We start from the raw sequence: 14714 nt of genomic DNA, 5'->3' as shown, positions 1-14714 counted from the left end.
AAGGTATTTCACTTGAGCAACTTCCTTGGAGAATGACACACATATATATGTTATTTATGTATACATACATATATATACATATGTGTATACATGTACATATACTTACATACATATTATGTATATATATATATTTTTTAATTGAAAGACATTTCCTACCACTGGGCAGACCTAAACCTGACAAGAAACTCTATGAGTTGTGATTAGTACCATTACTGTTTTCTTTGGCTCCAAGTACTATATTGGTAAAATGACAAATACAAAAGAGAAAAAAATTGTAAAAAGCAAATATTTTGTACAAAAATATGAAGTTTTAAAAGCTCTTAAAAGTATATTCCATATTATCAGTAAGAGATGGACTATATATATATATTTATATAAGTATATCTGAATAATTTTCCTACATTTGGGATTTTAGCAAATGAAGTGTACTGTTTAAACAGTAGGTGGATAAGCTTTTCCTAGAGCTGAGTAGCCAGCCATTTGAATAAGACTGAAATATTCCATATTTCTGAAGTTAGACCTTGCATACTTGTGCAGTTACTCATAGAGAAAAGTGTATTTGGTCCAGTCCATCTGCACTCTCCAATCGCAGGCTCTGAGAACAGGAAAAGGTCACAAGTCATTGACAATGGTGGAAGGTCAGAGAGATTCGCTGTCAAATTTTCCTTGGAACAAATGTTCAGTGCTTTCTTTCTCAATGTGATGGGAAGGTGATCCAATCAGCAAAAAGTATCTGCTTTCGGGAACCTCCAGGACTTGTGCTTGTCTGTATTTCACAGCTATTACAACACAGAAAACTGGGCTAAAGGAAAGCAAAAGAAAGACCCATGTTTTAATTTTCAATGTTATATATGAATGCTGAATTTTGAATGCTATATATGTTATATTTGCATTTTGAATGTTATATATGTCTCTATATGTTGCCGACTTGTATTTCCCAAATGCTTAGTACAGTGCTCTGCACACAGTAAGTGCTCAATAAATACAATTGAATGAATGAATGAATGAGGTTAATGGAAATAATTTGATTAGGGTTAATTTCTGGGTCCAAGCGACACACTGAATGATAATGCTTGGGAAATCTGAGACCAACTAGAAGTGTTCTTACTTTTCAGGGAAAAGTAATATTAAATGTTTGAGCCCTTTTCAAAGTAAACGCTGTGAGCCCACTGTTGGGTAGGGACTGTCTCTGTATGTTGCCAACTTGTACTTCCCAAGCGCTTAGTACAGTGCTCTGCACACAGTAAGCACTCAATAAATACGATTGATTGATTCATTCATTCATTCATTCAATCGTATTTATTGAGTGATTAGTTTAATAATAATAATAATGGCATTTATTAAGCACTTACTATGTGCAGAGCACTGTACTAAGCGCTTGGGAAGTACAAGTCGGCAACATATAGAGCCGGTCCCTACCCAAAAACAGGCTCACAGTCGAGAAGGGGGAGACAGACAACAAAACAAAACATGTAGACAGGTGTCAAAATCGTCAGAACAAATGGGACAGGCAAGAACGAGGTACAGTGAGGAGGTTTGTGGCAGAGGAGCGTAGGGTGCGGGCTGGGGTTTAGAGGGAGAGAAGGGAGGTGATTTAGGAGGAGGCGAGGTGATGGACAGCCTTGAAGCCGAGAGTGAGAAGTTTTCTCTTGATTCGTAGGTTCACAGGCAGCCACTGGAGATTTTTGAGGAGGGGAGTGGCATGTCCAGAGCGTGTCTGCGTTCATTCATTCAATCATATTTACTGAGCACTTACTGTGTGCAGAGCACTGTACTAAGTGCTTAAAAGATAATACTCATTCCCATATAGCTCACCCTTCCTTTCCCCGTTTGCCAAACTTAGCCCACATCCACAATAAAGCTTACATTCTTTTAAGTGAGTTGTGACCCGCAAAAAAACCTCCAGGACATATGGAACATGTTCAGTTGGGAGGAGAGTTTAAGCTAAAGGTGTGTGAGAGTCCATAAAGATGTGATGAGGGCCAGAGAGATAATCTGGCAGTTGTTTTTTTCCCCTGAGGGCACTTTGTACTTCCCAAGCGCTTAGTACAGTGCTCTGCACACAGTAAGTGCTCAAAAATACGATTGATTGATTGACTGATTGTTGCAAGAACCCTAGGAGATGAGATCCCCTCTTCAGCTGGCCTGTCTCTTATCCGGTGCAGATTTGACACTGGGCACCTTTATGTCCTTTACTTTTCAGTGTCCAATCACTCAATCATTTATATTTATTGTTCACCTATTCAGTGCAACGCGGTGTACTAAGTGCTTTAGAGAGCACAATAGAGAAACATTGTTGCCTAGTGGATAGAGCACAGGCTTGGGAGTCAGAAGGACCTGGGTTCTAGTCCCGGCTCTGCCCCTTGTCTGTTTCGTGACCTTGGGCAAGTCATTTCACTTCTTAAGACTGTGAGCATCATGTGGGACATGGTCTGTGTCCAAACTGATGACCTTGTATCTAGCCCAGTGCTTAGTACAGTGCCTGGCACATAGTAAACACTTAATAATAATAATAATAATTATGGCATTTATTAAGCGCTTACTATGTGCAAAGCACTGTTCTAAGCACTGGAGAGCTTACAAGGTGATCAGGCTGTCCCAAAGGGGGGCTCACAGTCTTAATCCCCATTTTACAGATGAGGGAACTGAGGCATAGAGAAGTTAATAATAATAATAATAATAATAATAATGATGACATTTATTAAGCGCTTACTATGTGCAAAGCACTGTTCTAAGCACTGGGGAGGTTACAAGGTGATCAGGCTGTCCCAAAGAGGGGCTCGCAGTCTTAATCCCCATTTTCCAGATGAGGGAACTGAGGCCCAGAGAAGTGAAGCTAACAGATAAGTTAACAGATAAGTGATGCTATTCAAAAAAAAAAGTAAATAGACACGATGCCTGCCCTCAAGGAGTTTACCTCCCTTCCCCTTGGCCCCTGACACTGAGTTTCACAGGCAGGAAATGGATCTGTATTCCAGAGGGACCTGGGCTGGGAGGGGGAGGGCCAAAAGCTATGACTCTTTTAGATTGTGAGCCCACTCTTTTAGACTGTGATCCCACTGTTGGGTAGGAACTGTCTCTATATGTTGCCAATTTGTACTTCCCAAGTGCTTAGTACAGTGCTCTGCACATAGTAAGCGCTCAATAAATACGATTGATGATGATGATGATGGGGCAAATGGAAGGTCGGGAGAAAACCTCCAGGTTCAGATGGACCCTGATGAGCCTCTGCAAAATGATGCGTATGATGTCACTAAATCAAGGAGTGTGGCGTAGTGGAAAGAGCACGGGCTTTGGAGTCAGAGGTCACAGGTTCAAATCGCAGCTCAGCTGTGTGACTTTGGGCAAGTCACTTAACTTCTCTGTGTCAGTTACCTCATCTGTAAAATGGGGATTAAGACTGTGAGCCCCCCGTGGGACAACCTGATCACCTTGTAACCTCCCCAGCGCTTAGAACAGTGCTTTGCACATACTAAGTGCTTAATAAATGCCATCATTATTATAATACACGTGACGTATTCATGGTAACGTCTGTCTCCCCCTCTGGACCCTCTTTAGACTGTGAGCCCACTGTTGGTAGGGACCGTCTCTATATGTTGCCAACTTGTACTTCCCAAGCGCTTAGTACAGTGCTCTGCACACAGTAAGTGCTCAATAAATACGATTGATTGATTGGTTGATTGGACCGTAAGCTCGTTACGGGCGGGGAATGGGTCCACTAATTCTGTTGAACTGTACTCTCCCAAGTGCTTAGTACAGTGCTCTGCACATAATAAGCACTCAATAAATAGCACTGATGGATCGACTGATAGACTGACATCATGTGCCCGTCCCGTAGCTGTGCCGGCGGCCCCCTTAGGCACTAGCCACCTACACAGGAGTCTTTGCACAGTTTTCTTCTGCAACACGACAGAAACGATTTAAATGATTGGGATAAGTACATGATCATGTCAACCCAGAATAATGATAAAACATCTTAGCATTACGTCAAAACAACCGAACTCAACAGCTAGAGCTTACCTGTCTCCCTATCTTTTTCGCAAATGAAGTTGTTAATGTCCTCACACTGGAAGTCATTCCAGAGGCCGGCGTAGATTAATCCGGCACAGTCTTCCCCAGGCCCATGGCCTCGGCCCCAGTTATCCGGCTGCCCGCTTTTCCAGTTCCTTCCAAGAAAAGAAAAGTTGGGGGTTACATGCACAGCTCTCCAAATTCAGGAGTGGAAAAGAAAACATATCTGGAATGGAAAGAAAACTGGAAGTGTTCTTGTCATGACCTAGTGGAGAAAGCACGGGCCTGAGAGTTGGAGGGCCTGGGTTCTAATCCCAGTTCTGCTACTTACCTGCTTTGTGACTTTGGGCAAGTCACTTAACTTCTCTGTGCCTCAGTTACCTCATCTGTAAAATGGGGATTAAGACTGTGAGCCCCATATGGGACACAGACTGTGTACAAGCTGATTACCTTCCTCTAGACTGTAGGCTCACTGTGGGTAGGGAAGGTGTCTACCAACTCTGTTGTATTGTGTTCTTCAAAGCACAGGGTACAGTGCTCTGCCCACAGTAAGCCCTCAATAAATATGATTGATTGATTAATTGATTGAGAAGAGAAGCAAATGGTAGTGGTAGAAGTAGCAGAAACATTTAATGAGCACCTACTTGGCATGGTGCACAGCTTGGATAGTACAAAATAAAAAAAAAAAGGCACATTCCCTATTCACAAGGAGCTTATACTAGGGAAGCGCTGGGCCCTACTAGAAAGAAGGGCCGCCATCGACCCCCGGCCCACGTCATCCCCCGGGCCTGGAATGCCCTCCCTCCCTCTGCCCATCCGCCAAGCTAGCTCTCTTCCTCCCTTCAAGGCCCTACTGAGAGCTCACCTCCTCCAGGAGGCCTTCCCACACTGAGCCCCTTCCTTCCTCTCCCCCTCATCCCCCTCTCCATCCCCCTCATCTTACCTCCTTCCCTTCCCCACAGCACCTGTATATATGTATATATGTCTGTACATATTTATTATTCTATTTATTTATTTATTTATTTTACTTGTACATTTCTATTCTATTTATTTATGTTTGGTTTTGTTCTCTGTCTCCCCCTTTTAGACTGTAAGCCCACTGTTGGGTAGGGACTGTCTCTATATGTTGCCAACTTCTACTTCCCAAGCGCTTATTACAGTGCTCTGCACACAGTAAGCACTCAATAAATACAATTGATTGATTGATTGATTGATTGATTGATTGAAAGAACACGGGCCCAGGAGTCAGAAGACCTGTGTTCAAAACCCAGCTCTGTCAAATACCTGCTGTGTGACCTTGGGCAAATCATTTAACTTCTCCGTGTCTCCGTTACCTCATCTGCAAAATGGGGATCCAATACCTGCTCTCTCTCCATTGGGAGCCCCATGCAGGACCTGATTATCTTGTATCTAATAATAATAATAAGTGCTTATTATGTGCCAAGTACTGTTCTAAGTGCTGGGGTAGATACAAGGTTATCAGGTTGTCCCATGTGGGGCTCACGGTCTTTAATCCCCAGTTTACAGATGAGGTAACAGGCACAGAGAATTTAAGTGACATGCCCAAAGTCACAAAGCTGACACGTGGTGGAGTCAGGTTTAGAACCCACGTCCTCTGACTCCCAAGCCCATGCTCTTTCCACTAAGCCACCCTGGAGCTTAGTACAATGCTTGGCATGTAATAAACACTTAACAAATACCACAATTATTGTTATTACCACCGTGAAATGGAAAAGACAAACATGCAAATATTGATCGTACTGTCAAAATAAATTAAGCCGACATATATACACAAGTGTGTGGTAGTAGAGGCAATTTCCCCAGTGCACACCCCAGGGGGTGTGGAATAATAATAATGATAATAATAATAATAATTATGATCCTTGTTAAGCGTTTACTATGTGCCAAGCACTCTTCTAAGTGCTGGAGTAGATACAAGTTAATCAGGTTGGACAAAGTCCCTGTCCCTCTTGGGGATCACTCTCTTAATCCCCATTTGACAGATGAGGTAACTGAGGCCCAGAGAAGTGAACAGATTTGCCCAAGGTCAAACAGCAGACATGTGATGGAGCCAGAATTGGAACCCAGAACCTTCCAACTCCCAGGCCGGGGTTCTACCCACTAAGCCACGCTGCTTCTCTGCAAGTTGCAAGCTTCCAGGTAGATGCCTTTTGATTAAAGGAAACCCACTTTTACATCCAGTGGTTGAAGCCAGTATCCTTTCCTTGGTAATGATGATGATGATGGCATTTGTTAAGCACTTACTATCTGCCAAGCACTGTTCTAAGCACTGGGGGGGGATACAAGGTAATCAGGTTGTCCCACGTGGGGCTCACAGTCTTAATCCCTATTTTACGGATGAGGGAACCGAGGCACAGAGAAGTTAAGTGGCTTGCCCAAAGTCAAAACAGAATTCATTCATTCCTTAGAGCGTATTTTTTGAGCATTTACTGTGTGCAGAGCACTGTACTAAGCACTTGGGAAAGTACAACACAACAAAAAACAGTGACATTCGCTGCCCACAAGCTTACAGTCTTTCAGACTGTGAGCCCACTCTTTTAGACTGTGAGCCCACTGTTGGGTAGGGACTGTCTCTATATGTTGCCAACTTGTACTTCCCAAGAACTTAGTACAGTGCTCTGCACACAGTAAGTGCTCAATAAATACGATTGATTGATTGATTACAGTCTCAAGGAGGGGAAACAGACATCAATAAAAATAAATAAAATTACAGGTATTCATTCGTTCATTCAATTGTATTTATTGAGAGCTTACTGTGTGCAGAGCACTGTACTAAGCGCTCGGGAAGTACAAGTTGGCAACATATAGAGATGGTCCCTACCCAACGGCAAGCTCACAGTCTAGAAGGGGGAGACAGATAACAAAACAAAACATATTAACAAAATAAAATAAATAGAATAGTAAATATGCACAAGTAAAATAAATAGAGTAATAAATATGTACAAACATACATACAGGTGCTGTGGGGAGGGGAAGGAGGTAAGGTGGGGGGATGGGGAGGGGGAGAAGGGGGAAAGGAAGGAGGGGGCTCAGTGTGGGAAGGCCTCCTGGAGGAGGTGAGCTCTCAGTAGGGCTTTGAAGGGAGGACGAGAGCTAGCTTGGCCGATGTGCGGAGGGAGGGCATTCCGGGCCAGGGGGAGGACGTGGGCCTGACGGGTCAACGTCAGGACAGGCGAGAACGAGGCCCAGTGAGGAGGTTGGCGGCAGAGGAGCAGAGGGTGCGGGCTGGGCTGGAGAAGAAAAGAAGGGAGGAGAGGTAGGAGGGGGTGAGGTGATGGACAGCCTTGAAGCCCAGGGTGAGGAGTTTTTGCCTGATGCGTAGGTTGATTGGTAGCCACTGGAGATTTTTGAGGAGGGGACTGATATGCCCAGAACGTTTCTGCACACAGATGATCCAGGCAGTAGCATGTAGTACAGATTGAAGTGGGAGAGACAGATATGTACATATGCTGTGGAGCTGGGAGAAGGAAAGAGCTAACAGAGTAAGGCAGGGTGATGGCAGAAGGTAGTGGAAGAAGAGGAAAAGTGAGACATTCTGGGGAGACCTCTTGGAGATGTGCCTTCAATAAGGTTTTGAAGGGGGGAGAGTAATTGTCAGATTTGAGGAGGGAGGGTGTTCCAGACGAGAGGCAGGGAGCAGGCGAGGGGTCAGCGATGAGACAGGTGAGATCGAGGCACATTGAGAAGGTTGGCACTAGAGGAGTGAAGTGTGTGGGCTGGGTTGTAGAAGGAGAGAAGCCAAGTGAGGTAGGAGGGGGCAAGATGATGGACTGCTTTAAAGTCAATGGTGAGGAGTTTTTGCTTGATATGGAGGTAGATGGGCAACCACTGGAGTTTTTTGAGGAGGGGGGTGTCATGTCCTGAATGCTTTTGTAGAAAAATGATCCAGTGGCAGAGTGAAATATGGACTGGAGTGGGGAGAGACAGGTGGCTGGGAGGTCAGCAAGGAGGCTGATGCAGTAATCCAAGTAGGATAGGATGAGTGATTGTATTGAGGTGGTAGCAGTTTAGATGGAGAGGAAAGGGCAGATTTTAGCACTGTTGTGAATGTGGGATTGGCAAGATTTGGTGATGGATTGAATATGTGGATTGAATAATAATAATGATAGTATTTGTTAAATGATTACTATGTGCCAAGCACTTTTCTAAGCGCTGGGGTAGAAAAAAAGTAATCAAGTTGTCCCACGTGGGGCTCACAGTCTTAATCCTCATTTTCCAGATGCAGTAACTGAGGCCCAGAGAAGTGAAGTGACTTGCCCAAAATCACACAGCTGACAAGTGGAGGAGCCGGGATTAGAACCCATGGCCTCTGACTCCCAAGCCCTGGCTCTTTCCACTGAGCCACGCTGCTTCTCAGACAGAGAGTAGTCAAGGATAAAGCCAAGGTTATTGACTTGTGAGACAGGAAAGATTGTGGTGCCGTCTACAGTGATTGGAAAGTCAGGGGGAGGACAGGGTTTGTGTGGGAAGATAAGGAGCTCTGTTTTGGACATGTTAAGTTTGAGGTGATGGGAGGACATCCAAGTAGAGATGTCTTGACGGCAGGAGGAGATGCGAGGCTGGAGTGAGGGAGAGGAAGAAAATCAAGAGGTGCCCAAATTCTGTCAAAGCAAAAGCCTTAAGTGCCACTTCAGTTTATAGCACTAGGTCTCAGATCTCAAATGGTATTTGTTAAGTGCTTATGACATGCCGGGCACTGGTAAATATAAGCTAATGAGGTTGGACACAGTCCATGTCCCACAATCTGAATTCCCATTTTACAGATGAGGTAACTGAGACACAGAAAAATGAAGTGACTTGGCCAAGGTCACACAGCAGACAAGTGGCAGAGCAGGGCTTAGAATCCAGGCCCTTCTGACACTCAGGCCCTTGCTCTATCCACCAGGACATGCTGCTTCACTTGAAGGGTGTGTGACCTTGAACAAATCACTTAACTTTCTGTGCCTGCTACCTCATATGCAAAATTGGGAAGAATGGGAGCCCCATGTAGGACATGGATGGTGTCCAACCTGATTAGCTTGAATCTACCCCTGTGCTTAGTACAGTCCCCGGCACATAGAAAGGGTTTAACAGATGCCACAAAAAAAAAAAAAAATTGGCTAGGGATGTGATGCGGAAGGTGAGTTATACACGTATCTGGTGCAGAACAAATTGCAGCTAATCTGGTGATCTTTACAGAAACTCTTATCTATAGGGACGGTAGCACAGTAACAGTGTTGTCTTCAAAACCAGAAACACAACACATATCGATGTAGGTAGATAAAACTGCACAACACACACAAACACTCACAGACAAATCATTCCTTCTGAACCCTCAAAGTTTATAACAGTTACTCCCTCCCTCTTCATGTCCATCAGACCACCACTCACCTCATTTTAAGAGCCTTTCTGAATCAATCAATTAATGATATTTAATTACTGTGCGCAGAGCACTATACCAACCGCTTTGGGAGAGTCTAATACAACAGTCGGTAGACATGTTTCGCGCTCATGAGGAGTTTACAGTCTACAGGGGGAGGCAGACATCAAAATAAATTACTGATTAAGAGAAGCAGCGTAGCTTAGTGGCTTGGGATTTGGAGATCGTGGGTTCTAATCCCCGCTCCGCCACTCGTCAGCTGTGTGACTTTGGGCAAGTCACAACATCTCTGTGCCTCAGTTACCTCATCCGTAAAATGGGGATTAAGACTGTGAGCTCCACGTGGGACAACCTGATTACCTTGTATCTCCCTCAGTGCTTAGAACAGTGCTTGGCACATAGTAAGTGCTTAACAAATACAGAATAATTATTATTATTATTATTAGTGCTATTGAGCTGATGGTGGGATGAATAATAGCAGCATGCCTTGGAGGATAAAGCATGGGCCTGGGAGTTGGAAGAACTTGGGTTCTAATCCTGGCTCCACCACATGTCTGCTGTGTGGCCTTGGGCAAGTCGCTTAACAACTACCATTATTATTGTTATTAAGTACAGATCCAAATGAATTTGGTGATGCATTTTCCTCTTTTTTTCTTTTTTCCCCTTTTTCCTCTCCTCCTCCCCATCCCCCTGCCCTACCTCCTTCCCCTCCCCACAGCACCTGTACATATTTTTGTACAGATTTATTACTCTATTTATTTTACTTGCACATATTTACTATTCTATTTATTTTGTTAATGATGTGCATATAGCTTTAATTCTATTTGTTCTGACGATTTTGACACCTGTCTACATGTTTTGTTTTGTTGTCTGTCTCCCCTTTCTAGACTGGGAGCCCGTTGTAGGGTAGGGACCGTCTCTATGCTTTGTCGACTTGTACTTCCCAAGTGCTTAGTACAGTGCTCTGCCCACAGTAAGCGCTCAATAAATATGATGATTGAATGAATGATGCAGAAGGGAAAGGGAGTAGAGGAATTGAAGTACATTTCCTGTAGGAAGCCTTCCCTGGCTAATTTCTCACCTCCCCAGCCTATTTCTTTCATTACTGCATCACCTATGCATTTGAATTCTCACCCTCTAAGCCCTTAGAAATTCTCCTCCGCCCCCTCTCCCAACAAAAATTATGATAAATTTTGGTGTCTGTTAAGCTCTTACTGTGTTATCAAGCACTGTTCTAAGCCATAGGGTAGATCAAACTTAATCAAGACAGACACAATCCCTGTCCCACCCAGGGCTCAAGGTCAAATCAGGAGAGATAGCACGTATTGAACCCCATTTCATAGATGAGGAAGATGAGGCACAGAGAAGTTAAATGACTTGCCCAAGGTCACAAGTGACAAAGCGAGGTTAAAACCCAGGTCCTCTGACTCCCAGGCTTGTGCTTTTTCCACGAGGGCAAGTTTATGGACGTCTTTAAACTCAGTTGTGTTTGAGAAGCAGCATGGCTTAGTGGATAGAGCCTGGGTTTGGGAGTCAGAAGGACCTGGATTCTAATCCCAGCTCAGCCACCTGTCTGCTTTGTGACCTTTGGCAAGTCACTTTACTTCTCAGTGCCTCAGTTATTTCATCAGTAAAATAAGGATTTTAAAATAAGGACTGTGATACAATTAAAAAAAAGTTGCCTCCCCTACCTCTCATTTATTTAATGTCTGTCTCTTCCGCTAGACTGTAAGCTTCTTGAAGGCAGGGGTCATGTCTACTAGCTCCAATGTGACTCTCTCTAGCTTTTAGTCTGATGCTCTGCTCACAGTAAGTGCTCAATAAATACTACTGATTGATTGATCAATTGATTCTTGGACTCCACTGACCACCTCTCCCTATCACCCAAACATGTCTTGGAGATTCCTCTCCTTTTTATATTATGCACATTGTTTCTACTCTATGTTAATGTGGAGAATAATAATAACAATGATGGCATTTATTAAGTGCTTACTATGTGCAAAGCACTGTTCTAAGCGCTGGAGAGGTTACACGGTGATCAAGGTGTCCCACGAGGGGCTCACAGTCTTAATCCCCATTTTACGGATGAGGTAACTGAGGCACAGAGAAGTTAAATGACTTGCCCAAGGTCACACGGCAGGAAAGCTAGAACCCAGGTCCTCTGACTCCCAGGCTTCTTCCACGAGGGCAAGTTTATGGACATCTTTAAACTCAGTTGCGTTTGAGAAGCAGCATGGCTTAGTGGATAATGGAGTGGAGAATGGAGATAGCGGAGAATGGAAAGTTGACTAAATAATTCACATCTCCTGTCCGTTCTGAGTGTATGTCCATTAATAGTAATATTAATAATAATAACTTTGGTATTAAGCACTTACTGTGTGCCAGGCATTGAACTAAGCACTGGGGTGGATACAAGCAAATTGGGTTGGACACAGTCCCTGTCCCATATGGGGCTCCTGGTCTCATTTCCCTTTTACCAATGAGGTAACTGAGCACAGAGAAGTGAAGTTACTTGCCCAAGGCCACATAGCAGACAAGTGGCAGAGACGGAATTAGAATCCATGACTTTCTGACTTCTAGGCCCCTAGCTCTATTAATAATAATAATAGCATTTATTAAGCACTTACTATGTGCAAAGCACTGTTCTAAGCGCTGGGGGGATACAAGGTGATCAGGTTGTCCCACGGGGGGCTCACAGTCTTCATCCCCATTTTACAGATGAGTGAACTGAGGCCCAGAGCAGTCAAGAGACTTGCCCAAAGTCACACAGCTGACAGTTGGCGGAGCCGGGATTTGAACCCATGACCTCTGACTCCAAAGACCGTGCTCTTTCCACTGAGCCATGCTGCTTCTCCAAGCAGCTCTCTATTCACTATGCAATGCTGCTTCTCTAGGTACATTAGGGATGATTTCTAATTATGATTTTTCCAGAGGAAGGTACTATAAGGCAATTCCAGAATGCACACTGACTTCTTAATTTTTTCTATAGATTTAATGGAATTTACCCTATTTTAATGGTATTTGTTAATCCCTTACTGAGCACCAGGCACTGTACTAAGCACTGGGGTAGATACAAGAGAATTGGGTTGGTCAAAGTCCCTGTTCCACTTGGGGTTCACAGTCTTAAACCCCATTTTACAAACGGGGTAAACTGAGACATAGAGAGACTAAGTGACTTGCCCAAGGTCCCAGAGCCAGGCAGAGCCAGGATTAGATCCCAGAACCTCTGACTCCCAGACTTGTACTCTTTCCACTAGGCCAGGCTGCTTCTCATTCTGTATCTCATATCCAGGGATGCGACTGCCAAATTATATACTGTTAAATTGAGTTAGCTTTCAGTTATAGGGACCGCACAGTTCATTTCTGTAACTGTAATTCACAATTTGATCCTCAAGAGTCCCTCATTTATTCCCGTTGTCGGAAAATGAGCGGCAGAACGTGTGTCCCATGGCTGGGACGCAAAGCAACAGCTCTCCGGAGAGCCCTGAATGGGGCCAAATGAGCCTTACACGTTAGGGGAGGCCGAGTTCCTTCAAGTTAACTTGCTGTGGAAACAACTGCCTGGTTACAGATGCCCCCCGTCATTCTCTCTTCCTAAATCATACCGTCTTCCTCGACTCTGGAGGAGGGGAGAAAAGTTTTATCTCGGAGGAACAGGCTCACTCGGAGCTGTTCTTACTCAATACATTCCACCCGTGCCGGGAGCGGATTTTCATGGAAGAGGGGATTAGCATGAGATTTTCGGGTAGCCCCAAACCGCGGTGTTTGGTTTTGTTCTTTGTCTCCCCCTTTCAGACTGTGAGCCCACTGTTGGGTAGGGACAGTCTCTATATGTTGCCAATTTGTACTTCCCAAGCGCTTAGTACAGTGCTCTGCACATAGGAAGCGCTAAATAAATACGATTGATGATGATGATGATGATCTGGAGCAGTGGGTAGTGGGGTAGAAATGTGGCCCGGGCCACACCTCTTTGTAAAATAATCTTTCCATCCATTAAGGGAGGACGCTTCCTCTCCCTTTTCTCATCTGATTTTGAGAAAGTCCATCTCTCTCTCTCAGCCCACATGGGTCGTGAAAGGAGGCGGAACTGGGGGAGCTGACAGAGCTGCAACTCCGCTCCCTGAGGGTCCGGGTCTGCCCGACTCCCTCAGGATTGGGTCACGACTGGACTCGAAGCAGTGTGGCCTAGTGGAAAGAGCACGGGCCTGGGACTCAGAAGGACCTGGGTTCTAATCTCGGCTCTCCCACTTGTCTGCTGTGTGATCTTGGGCACGTCACTTACTTCTCTGTATCTTAGTTCCCTCATCTGTAAAATGGAGATTAAGACTGTGAGCCCTAAGTAGGACAGGGACTGTGTCCAACCTGATTATCTTGTATCTAACCCAGTGTTTAGATCAGTGTCCGGCATGTAGTAGGCGTTTGAAAATACCACAGTTATTATTATTATCATTATTCATTCATTCATTCAATCTTACTTAATAATAACAATAATTATAGTATTTGTTAAGCATTTACTATTTGCCAAGCACTGTTCTAAGCACTGGGGTAGATACAAGGCCAACAGGTTGTCCCTCGTGGGACATCCCGACTAGATTACTGCATCAGCCTCCTCTCTGATCTCCCATCCTCCTGTCTCTCTTCACACTTCAATCTATACTTCATGCTGCTGCCCAGATCAACTTTGTGCAGAAACACTCTGGGCATGTTACTCCCCTCCTCAAAAATCTCCAGTGGCTACCAATCAACCTACGCATCAGGCAAAAACTCCTCACTCTCGGCTTTGAGGCTGTCCATCACCTCACCCCCTCCTACCTCACCTCCCTTCTTTCCTTCTACAGCCCAGCCCACACCCTCTGCTCCTCTGCCACTCACCTCCTCACCGTGCCTTGTTCTCGCCTGTCTCGCCATCGACCCCCGGCCCACGTCCTCCCCCTGGCCTGGAATGCCCTCCCTCTGCACATCCGCCAAGCTAGCTCTCTTCCTCCCTTCAAAGCCCTACTGAGAGCTCACCTCCTCCAGGAGGCCTTCCCAGACTGAGCCCCCCCATTCCTCTCCCCCTCCCCATCCCCCCAGCCCTACCTCCTTCCCCTCCCCACAGCACCCATATATATGTTTGTACAGAATTATTACTCTATTTTACTTGTACATATTTACTATTCTATTTATTTTATTTTGTTAATATGTTTTGTTGTCTGTCTCCCCCTTCTAGACTGTGAGCCCGCTGTTGGGTAGGGACCGTCTCTATATGTTGCCAACTTGTACTTCCCAAGCGCTTAGTACAGTGCTCTGCACACAATAAGTGCTCAATAAATATGATTGAATG

General features: G+C 44.8%; 1 protein-coding gene across 1 annotated transcript in view; it reads right to left on the bottom strand.

Moving 5' to 3' along the window:
• Positions 1–388: 388 nt before the first annotated feature.
• COLEC12 (collectin subfamily member 12) overlaps positions 389–14714 on the bottom strand; it is a 206298-nt gene continuing 191972 nt past the window's right edge. The window contains exons 8-9 of the mRNA XM_038747268.1: positions 4021–4166; positions 389–802 (exon numbers count right to left, since the gene is read on the bottom strand). Of these exons, the coding sequence (XP_038603196.1) occupies positions 783–802; positions 4021–4166 (166 nt within the window). The 3' untranslated portion in view covers positions 389–782. The remainder of the gene's footprint in view (positions 803–4020; positions 4167–14714) is intronic.

The sequence above is a fragment of the Tachyglossus aculeatus genome, chromosome 5 (genome assembly GCF_015852505.1).
Source record: "Tachyglossus aculeatus isolate mTacAcu1 chromosome 5, mTacAcu1.pri, whole genome shotgun sequence".
In the NCBI taxonomy this organism is placed as follows: Eukaryota; Metazoa; Chordata; class Mammalia; order Monotremata; family Tachyglossidae; genus Tachyglossus; species Tachyglossus aculeatus.
Note: the sequence above shows the minus strand (reverse complement) of the source record. Positions and strands in the feature narration are given on the sequence as shown.